Source organism: Pyxicephalus adspersus, chromosome 10 (assembly GCF_032062135.1).
Source record: "Pyxicephalus adspersus chromosome 10, UCB_Pads_2.0, whole genome shotgun sequence".
In the NCBI taxonomy this organism is placed as follows: domain Eukaryota; kingdom Metazoa; phylum Chordata; class Amphibia; order Anura; family Pyxicephalidae; genus Pyxicephalus; species Pyxicephalus adspersus.
In genome coordinates this window covers 15,785,615-15,795,616 of record NC_092867.1, presented here as the reverse complement: position 1 = coordinate 15,795,616, position 10,002 = coordinate 15,785,615, and the positions used below count along the sequence as shown (strand labels likewise).

At 37.2% G+C, this 10,002-nt stretch overlaps 1 protein-coding gene across 1 annotated transcript in view; it reads right to left on the bottom strand.

Moving 5' to 3' along the window:
- Positions 1–1,324: 1,324 nt before the first annotated feature.
- LRRC27 (leucine rich repeat containing 27) overlaps positions 1,325–10,002 on the bottom strand; it is a 26,229-nt gene continuing 17,551 nt past the window's right edge. Inside the window, exons 7-9 of the mRNA XM_072424850.1 lie at positions 7,554–7,705; positions 6,201–6,327; positions 1,325–1,396 (exon numbers count right to left, since the gene is read on the bottom strand). Coding sequence (XP_072280951.1) covers positions 1,325–1,396; positions 6,201–6,327; positions 7,554–7,705 — 351 coding nt within the window. The remainder of the gene's footprint in view (positions 1,397–6,200; positions 6,328–7,553; positions 7,706–10,002) is intronic.

Here is a 10,002-nt window from a genome sequence, read left to right as displayed (position 1 = left end):
TGCTCCCCTAACCTTCTCTCCATAGGTGTTGAGCTACAATAAATCCTTTACAATTGAGATGCACAAGCCTCTGTGGATTTCTTCTGTCACACTAAAAGGAGGAACCTAGGCCTATGGAGGGGAGCACCACACATGTTTTGTTGTTTTCCTTATATTAATAATAATGCTTTTCTGAAGTGACTTAAATAAGTTCCCTAGATAAGGTTTCCCCGTAGTCTTGTGAGCATGTCCACAAAATATGTAGTTGGTAAAGCATGTGGACAGGTTTGAGAACCTGTGCTTCACTCTTTACAGAATGACAGCTGAACATACCAATGCTAAATAGTTGTATCAGTAGTTGTGTGAGGGCTCAGTGACCTTGGGGGTCCTAAAGCAGCAGTGCTCTCTACAACCCTCGTAGTTATAAACTACCTCTGTACTAATAACTTGTTTGTTCCTGTCTGTTGGTTTCTAGTAAACCTGTCACAAAGTAAGGTACGTCAAACTGAGCATGTGAAGAAAAACAGATAAGCAGAGCAAACCTTCAGGGAACATACCATGTCAAAATGAATATTTCATCCATTATTATAGATTGTCATATGGAAATCTTGACATTTCATGTAAAGTGCAATTTGGCCATGAATCCATATATCGTGAGATTTTCTATTAGTCTATATAGCAGCCTTTTTGACCTTTTTACCATGGGGGAATCCTTGAAAAAACATTTAGGTCTTAAAGAACAGTTGCTATAATTATTATATCTGCAGCTCACAATATATTGGTGTGCTGGTCATTAGGAAGAATGTCACCATTACAGATAGCCAAAAAGATTGTTGGTTTCTAATAAACTGAACCCCTAGCAACCTCTGGATGATCATTAGGGTTCCCTGGAGCTCTGGTTGAAAAACACTGGTATAGTGATAAAGATGATTAATATTTGGGTAATTCAGGATCACCCCTACATCTTCCAAAGATGCAAAAATGCAAATTGGTTTGCTGGATCGACCAGGTTCAACCACAATAGTCTTTGTAAAGCTTTAGTAAACCAGGCCTAGCCTTTCAGATACAAACAGGTTTTCAGATCTTCATGTGAGGAATTCTACTTTGCATTAAGTTGTTTAAAATAAATTCCAAATTGCTATCCACATGCTTGACCACCAAAAGGTTCTTTGCTTAAGGTAACTCAAAGCCAGTTTTTTATTCCAGCAGCATAAAACGCTGTAAAACCATATAGATCACTGCCATTTATAATTTTCTTTCTGTAAGATTAACCAAACCTGAACTACATCTTTGTTTTGCTGCCTGAGAACTTTTTATAAAAATCAAAAGGAACTTTTTATAAGAATCACTCTGAACAGCCTAAATCTATGACATGTTGGGTGACGTTACCAGAAGCTGCACATTTTGATTTGGGAGTCTAATTAGAGATGAGACATTTTAAAAGCTAGAATTTAGGAATAAGAGTCCCTATATTTCAACACTTGGATTGCAAAAATTTGTATACTTCCTTTTGTGAGAACAAAACATTACTGTTTATCTTGCAACATTAGCGGCAGCTTCTGGCAAGAAGTCTTTAAAAAGATAATCTAAAAGTCAGCAGTTCAATATTAGACAAAACAGGCAACAATTGTTAATAAAACATAATATTATAATTCTTTGGAGGAAGTGGTAACTTCCTTTTGGACAAAGCATGTAGGAAGGGTGACATCCCCATGAATCATATCAATGTCTGGGATAGGTTTCACAAGCATATTAGCAAGTATTTTCACTTATGGAGATTTATTTTCCTGCACATGTCACATAGATATTGTATTATCTATGAGAAAAGGCCAGAAAAAAAAATATAAATTTATAAATAATTTTTAAATATTATTATTAAACAGGATTAATATAGCGTCAACATATTACGCATCGCTGTACATTAAATATGGGTTTCAAATGACAGACAGGCCCAGACAGTGACAGTGAGGAGGAGAGTACCCTGTCCAAAAGAGCTTACAATCTAAGAGGTGGGGGAAGTAACACTACTCCCAAATTTGTTCACTAGAAGAAACCTGTATGTTCTGTTAAGGTCCCCAAAGAAAACAAATATAATTTAATCTGGTGTTCCTTTTAGGCTGGGGACACATAGATGAGAGATTATTGCACACAATCATGTAGATTTGATCGATCACACAAATTTGAAGCATTGTACTACAGTTAGCAATGCATTGCTGCTACATGAGATTAAGGCTTTTAATTCTGCCACAGAAACTTTATTGTTTATCTATTCATCTTGTGAATTTAAAGCCTGTGAAAATGAAGGCCAGTAAGATCCAATCCCTACTATTCTCTGAGAGGTAGATTTCATAGCAAAGAATCACATGACAAGAGGCTACAGACCTGTCAATAACCTCTAAGAAAAAAACATTTGCTGAATTTGACTGTGATCCATAGTATTAACTGAGAGATGACTTGCCTACACTTTCTAAATTAAGAACGGTTGCAGTATTTCCTAGACAGAATTAGAAGCTTGCAGAATGCCTTTACTTGTTGCCTGGAGATACTTGTCAGGTTATGCATTATACCAGGCTCTCAGGAGCCAGGGGTATATGTTTTCTTCATTACAGAACACACTTATATTTAGTTGTTACAGGTTGTAGGAACTTTTCAGGATTCTTTTTTGCAATTACTTACTGGGGACTCTTAGTACCATATTGCTGATGACCTCTATAACCTCTGGCTCTAATGCTTTACATACATTATAATAATAATAGGTGTCAACACAATTTAAAAGGTTTTTTTTTTATTAATAATAATAAACCTTACTTAGAAAGTGACAACATATTACACAGCAATGTACGTTATGCATTAAAGAGGCTCTCTTGCCAGACCATGACAATCCCTATTTCGCTTTTTGGACTAAGAAAAGATTGGGAAAATTGAGTAAAACTTGACTATGGGCTCTACTTATAAAATCAAGAATGAGACATTTCCTCAAACATTGCCTCGTGGGAATCTTTCAAGTCTATGTGTTTCAATGGCAGTAATTGATTCCCATCAGGTAATGTTAGAGGGAATGTGAGATTCACTGTCCTATATGTTATTGTTTTCCCACCAGGACTAAAGGATCCACAGACATTTCTCTTTTCTGCTGCGACTATACAGATACCACAGGCTATACCAGAGAAAAGGTGGTATACTGTGCATATTGTAATATTTCTGAGACTTATTTTTAGAATAGAAAGTTATCTAACACAAATCACATATTTTCAGCAACATCTTCATGTGTGATAATACAGAACACTCACTGATTTTAGTGGATTAGGAATTTATTATGTTGTGTCCTCAATATTCAATATGGAAAATTGGCAATCATCAAAACACAGGAAACTTTGGAAAGACTTATTACTGGATGTCATAACATCATGTAGGGAACTTCAATAACAGGATATGCTTAGGAATGTGAGTTATCATAGATGTATCTGGATGTGTCATTGCATGCATGTCATCACATTCTATGGTCAAATTTAAAATCATTTGTGTACCTAGATAACTGTATCTGTGGGATATTGACAAAGTGATGTTAGGTTGATAATGTTTACTGCAATGTAGACATTGGGCCCGATTTTTCAAAGCTAGCCAAGGCTGAAGGGATACACTTTCATCAGTGAACCTGAGTAATCACGCAAACCTGCAATGGATCTGGTCCAGGATTCAAAACATTGGCTAGCAAATGACTAGAAACCCATTCCAGGTTTGGTGGATCATCCATCTTCACTGATGAAGTGTATCCTTTCCAGCCTTGGAGAACTTTAATAAGTTAGGGCCTTTAACCTAAATTTCACATTTAAACTTAAAGCTAGAGTGAATATTTCATGTATGTCAGGAAATTCAAAATTTTCATTCTAAAGTCTGTGTTTTGGAATCCATATAAGGTGCTTTATCTGTTTACCTGGTCTTGTATCACAATTTTGGATTAGTGAGTTGTTACTTCATTTGGCTTTTTTTGTCCATTCAGATGTATTGACTGCCCATTATGCTGTATAGGTTGCCTTAACACAATGCACTTTAACACAACACTTCACAATGCCAAAGTGTGAATAAGCACTTAAAGTGTATGTTTGGGAAACAGAAAAAGCAGTAAATATCTGCAAAACAAACATAAATCCCTAAGTTTTTCCTCTTTAAGACCCTGGACAAATAAAAAAATATCCTTTGCTTTGCAGAATTGCTCTCTTTTTTGTGAAATGACACCACATGCATCTCTGTGGACTGAATTAGCAAGACATGCAAAAGGCATATTTTAAAGAAGTGGCAAATTGATAACAAATCAGAACCTCTTTGTCTTTGTTTCTTGTTATTATTTTTGTAAATTTTTATGTCATTTATATGAGGTGAATGATTTTTTGAGTGTGGTATTCAGTAACTTACCACAATACTGTAATTAACCTAAATTGGTGATCAGAAGTTTGATTCATTTGAATGGAATATTGTCAAAGCCTTAAACTGAGAATACAATTGCCTGTTTAAAAAAAAGCCAAAAACATTCATTGCAAAAGTGGCGATTAAGATGTTTGGACCAAACACCACTGGTTTTCATTGTGGTCTGTGGAGTTCCTTACTTTCTAAGTGGTGATTCTGCTGAACAGTGCCAATTTTTTCAGCTGACCACAATTTTTATAAATAGAGTTGAAAAATGGTGTAAAAATGTTTTCTTGAAAATAGCCTGTTCACCCTTTAGAATCAGTCCTGCCAAGTTGTCTGTTATTTAATGAATTCTGCCCATTCTCCTCATCTCTGCGCTCATTGGCATCAATAGTTTTTGTGGTTCAACATAAGAAGTTAAACTCTTTAACAGAAAACAGAGGAAGAGTGCACATGACAGCTCTGATTTTCACACGATGGGCCTGATTTATTAAAGCTCTCCAAGGCAGAAGAAGAGACACTTTCATCAGGGAACCTGGGTGATCCAGCAAACCTGGAATGGATCTGATTCAGGATTCAAAACATTTGCTAACAAACAGCAAATGACTTAAGAAATCCATTCCAGGTTTACCTAATCACCAGGTTCACTGATGAAAGTGTATCTTCTCAAGCCTGGGAAAGCTTTAATAAATCAGGCCCAATCAATGGGTATATTTTACACTTAAAAAGGAAAAGAAAAAAATTCACTTACTTGCCCAGCAAATCCCACTCCGATTCCTTCTTTCTTATGGGTCTCGCCGTTACATCCCACGTCACCATCCTGTGTCTTCAGGGTTCTAGCTGATGTCTCCCGATTTTGCACCGCACAAGCGCATTATAGATGATGTGTCTTCCTCTAAATGTATTAAAAAAAAAAAAAAAAAGAGCACCGATCTCACTGCGCACAATCCCCCCCACCCCCGCAGGCCGTAGCAGAATTTTTTCCATGTTACCGGGCCCTGCTGTCAAAAAGTTGGTAACCACTGTGTTAGACCATTGTGGTGAACTGTGTTAAAGCAGCCCATTCAGAGAAAAAAACAGACTTACTGCATTTTAAACCACCTTGCTGGGTAGTGCATTGCAGTGTGCTGCAATACAGGTGCTTTGAGGTGTTATAATGGCGGCACACAAACACACTTAGTCTACATTACTGCAGCTCAATGGTGTGAATGGGCCCTAAAAAATAATTACCTATATAGGTTTTAAAGAAGACTCAAATAAACAGGATTAAAAGTAGAGTGTCTTAAGCAGGCCATCCTTCTGAACCAAGCTAAATACATAAGGTCTAAATAAAGAACAATGTTTATTCTTTCTTGAAACTTGATGTTGTTTCTGTATTTTAGATATTCAATAATTCACCATAAAACAACTTCGGCACTTGACCTCTATGGAGGCAGCCTGAATTGGTAATGGTTGGGGATAATGGGGGCTGCTGAGTCCCTCTAACATTTTAGACCTTGCACTGTTCTGTGATATCACCCTCATTTTTATAACGTACTATATGGGTTTCCAAAGGAATTTACTGCACACAAAATATTTTTCAATCTTTTGTGGCTATTAAGAAAAAATCTTCTATTTACCTCTTCTTCAGAAATGTGTACAAAACATTTATTCATATAAAGGGAAAAAACAAATCACAAGTAAAAGTTAAAAGAATATTTCTATATTTATAAATAAACCCAAAAACAATGTACAATATGGAGTGAAATTCAATGAGATAAACCAAAGACTTATAAGTATATTCCAGTAAGTGTTGTCACCTAAGGGTAACTTACCATCTCTAAATCCTTCCTGGCTGCCTCCATCTCTTCTTGTGCTGAATGCTTGGGGTTTCTTTTTCTCTCCTGCATGGACTGGATATGCTCTCTGATGCGCTGTTCCAGTCTGTGGTCTCTGGATGCTCTATTCATAATAAATAGGAACATTTGTTAACTTATGACACAAGATCCTTTTGTCCCTGCTGACCGGATATTTTAAGGGTAAGAATACCAGTCTGTTGGAAAATGTATAATAAATCGGGATGGTAGAGGGAAGGAAAGGCTTTTGAGGCGTGGTAAAAGCTTATGTTGTATTTATTATATATAGAAGTTAGGTAGTCCTATTGCTAACATAGTACTCCTAGTCTATAAATACATGTACAATATATCCAACAGCAGAAGTAACATCACAAACGAGTTTTTGGTACATATGAAAATAATGAACTCATCTCAAGTCCTGACGCATTACGCCAAAAAGGCTATCTCAGGGGATTATTGAGATCAAGGTAATGGATATGTTTTGTAATTAACAATGTTTTGTGATGCTTGGAAACACAATTCAGGGTAATTAAATAGGGAAAATTTTAATAACAATCAGGTTGAAAAGTGAATAAAAACAGTTCAAGGATGTGACGGGGTGGAAAGATTATCTATATCCACAGCTATAGAATAATTGCCAGAATACAATTTTCAGCATCCCTGTGTTACAGTGGAAACCATGGGTCTATTTTATTAAAGTTCTCCAAGACTGGAGAACAGACTATCAAAGGCTTGATGTTTGATCATTCTTTAAAATTTATACTAATCTATCAGTCAATCAAGTATTGGTTTAAAAATTCATTTTATTTAATTTTAGGTATAGTTGGGCTTAAGGTACACACACATACCTTTGTCTATTTAGTGTTTCCTGTTTACCAGGACCTAGGAGTACAACCTTTTCCAGCCATTGAAGGCCGACTGTATTATAATACTTTGGCAATACTCCAGTGTTAATCTGTAGTAAAAAGCAAAGTATCACCTCCTTACTAGATCAAGAGTTCATGATTTTAATTTGACACTTAAGCTTTCAAAAATATTGATGCTAATGATAATTTAAGTATCCTTTGTATAAGCTTTTTTGTGAAGTATGTAAACTGATCCGTAACATCTTTCTATTTAATTATAAAGTAATACTGCAAGCCCAGCATATTGCAGCAATATAAATACTGCAAATACTAGCTAGTCACTAGCAACAGCAAGAAACTTTCCATTTGCTATTTGTGCCTTTGATAATGAGCCAGGTTGAGCATGTGTTTGGGTTTACCACAGGGCATCTAATGACACAGTTTACATTTTAGCACAGTGAATATGGCCACTGTTTATGAGACAAACCTTGCTTTCTCTGTTTCCTGCAATGATTTCACTGACATGATCCTTGGCATCATCTCATCGGTTTTAACTCCAAAAGGCTTTTGCTTTTCCCAGTCGTTCTTGTTTAGGGAAGGATCCAGATCTATGGCATATGGAGGAACAGCAATGGGCACCTAGGCATGTAAAATGACATGGTGATTAGTAAAAAAGCAACTGTGTGAAGGGCAGTGGCATCCAGCACTTACAATCACTACATTATACCAGGCGTACAAGACTCATGACACCTACTCTTTAGGACATCAAGAAATACTGGCAAATTGTGAAGGAAGCCATATTTGGGATTCAATCGCTATAAATAATCCTTTTATTTTGATAGCACCATTAAATTTCAAAGCACTTAACACTTAGGCAGTGTCTCCTGATGCCATTTTCAATACTTAGAACAATGGATTAAAAACAAAAGTGTCCACATACAAGTTCCAAAAGAGTCTTCTTTATTCAGAATTTTTTCCTCTTTGTCACCCAAGGATAAGAAGTGTTAGGACTTAAGAACAAATTGGCCTCTCCATATCATAAGGAGTAAGTGTTCTATAGTTCTAACACACTTCTGATTACTTTGAGACATTATTGCAAGAAGGGCACAGTATTAGATTTCTTTTTTGCTTTCTTAGGCTTAATGCTAGTTACAGTTATATAAATCCAGGAATCAGAATGACTGTTACCACTCTGCCCGCAGATCATCTACTCAGCAAACTGCAGCATCACCTGCATCCCTGTAGCTGTGAATTTTCCACCATTCTTGGCATCCCCTGCACAGAAATTGAGGCTGTGCACAGCTGAAGGGGATTCTGGAGTAGGTGCTGCATCCAATGAACAAATTGTTCAGTCCTGTCCTGCCATTGACTGTTGGGCCTTTTAAAACCTCTCCAGTTCCAGACTCAGGTTGCTGGATCCTCAGTGCACTTCTTGCCACTCCGCCAGCTAATTGTCTATTTGGATTTTCTGTATTTGACCTCCATCTGTTACCTGACTCTGCCTTGTTTGCTGCCTGTCCTGACTGCGGCCTGTTACATAACCTTGCCTTGCCTGCCGCCTTCCCTGACCTCAGCCTGTTACCTGACTTCACCTTGTCTGCCGCATGCCCTGACCACGGCCAGTCCAACTACCTCATCATGACTCGTTGTGTTCTAGCCTTATTGCTTTTCCCATCCTGAATGTCACTGTCATCTCCTGACTTCCCTGTAGCAAAGAAGCCCAGTGGCCACTAGGGACACCGGCCCACTACTGCTTGCGGTGTGCGCTGGTGAAAACTCAGGGGTCACTTAGATTTTGCTCCTCCTGTAATCCTGTGTCATCTGCCAAGTGGAGGCAACCCGTAACAAGAAGTAGAATAATGTTCTGCTTTCAAATTGCTGCATTATTGCAGAATTAGACAGGCAATATCTATTCTGCAATTATCCCTCCTACCTGCCTGATCACTCTGGGAAACTTTCAAAAATGCTAAGCTGCCAATGTACAGTTTAGCTTTGGTTGCCAGGATATCCAGCAATCCCAGCTTTCCCTGAGCTTGCTGGGAATAATTGAACTTTGTGTGGGTAAGTCCTCCTGGCCTGGTCAATCAAGATGGATGAAGAATAAACCAAGGAAAAAAAGAAGGAAGATGGCGGTGCCCTGCAATGAAAGGGGGAGAGGCAGGTATAGCGAGTTTAGTTTAGCTTGAAGGGGAAGGATATTGGGAAGTTTTTTAAGGATAAGATAAGCATCAGATGCACAGCAAGATGTATACTTTTTGGTGTTTTCCTGTAATACCCCAATTGTTAACAATTTTCACACATTAAAAAGCTTTTTAAAAAGTTGAAGTAGAAAGGGTATAATCCTTTTGTGACAAAGTTTCCTCCCATGTAAAGATGATGTATGGGCAGATTTTAAACACTAGATAAACAATGAGTCACTGATTAGAATTCACATTTAAAGATAAACAGCTTTTCTCTGACATGTCTTGTGCTAAACAAGTAGCTGGAACAACAGGTTCTTGAAATTATATATATATATTTACAAGGAAGAGAAGATTTTCTTAAAAGGAAACTATATTGGCTAGGGACAATTTTATAAAAAAAACAAAACATTCTTTGAATGTGTAGAAATTTTTTTATAAAAAGTTGTTTATTGGTACTGTGTTTGTAGGGAATGTTGTGTTTTAAATAAGAAAGCCCAGTACGGTCTACTCATTTGTTTAACAAAACCCCAGAGAATTAGGAAGGTAATATCTGGGTTCACTTAACAGTGTGTGTTCTGAGGTTGCTGTGGGGAAATTGCTTGTAGCAACAGACTGTCTTAGCAGGCAGCACACAGTAGTTTGGGTCCTGCCTAGGTTCTTTATTTTAGCATAAACGGATGCTAAGTAACACAGCAAAATACAAACAGCAAAACAAATATTAGCCTAGCTAGGCAAGTAACTGCTTCTTTGGGA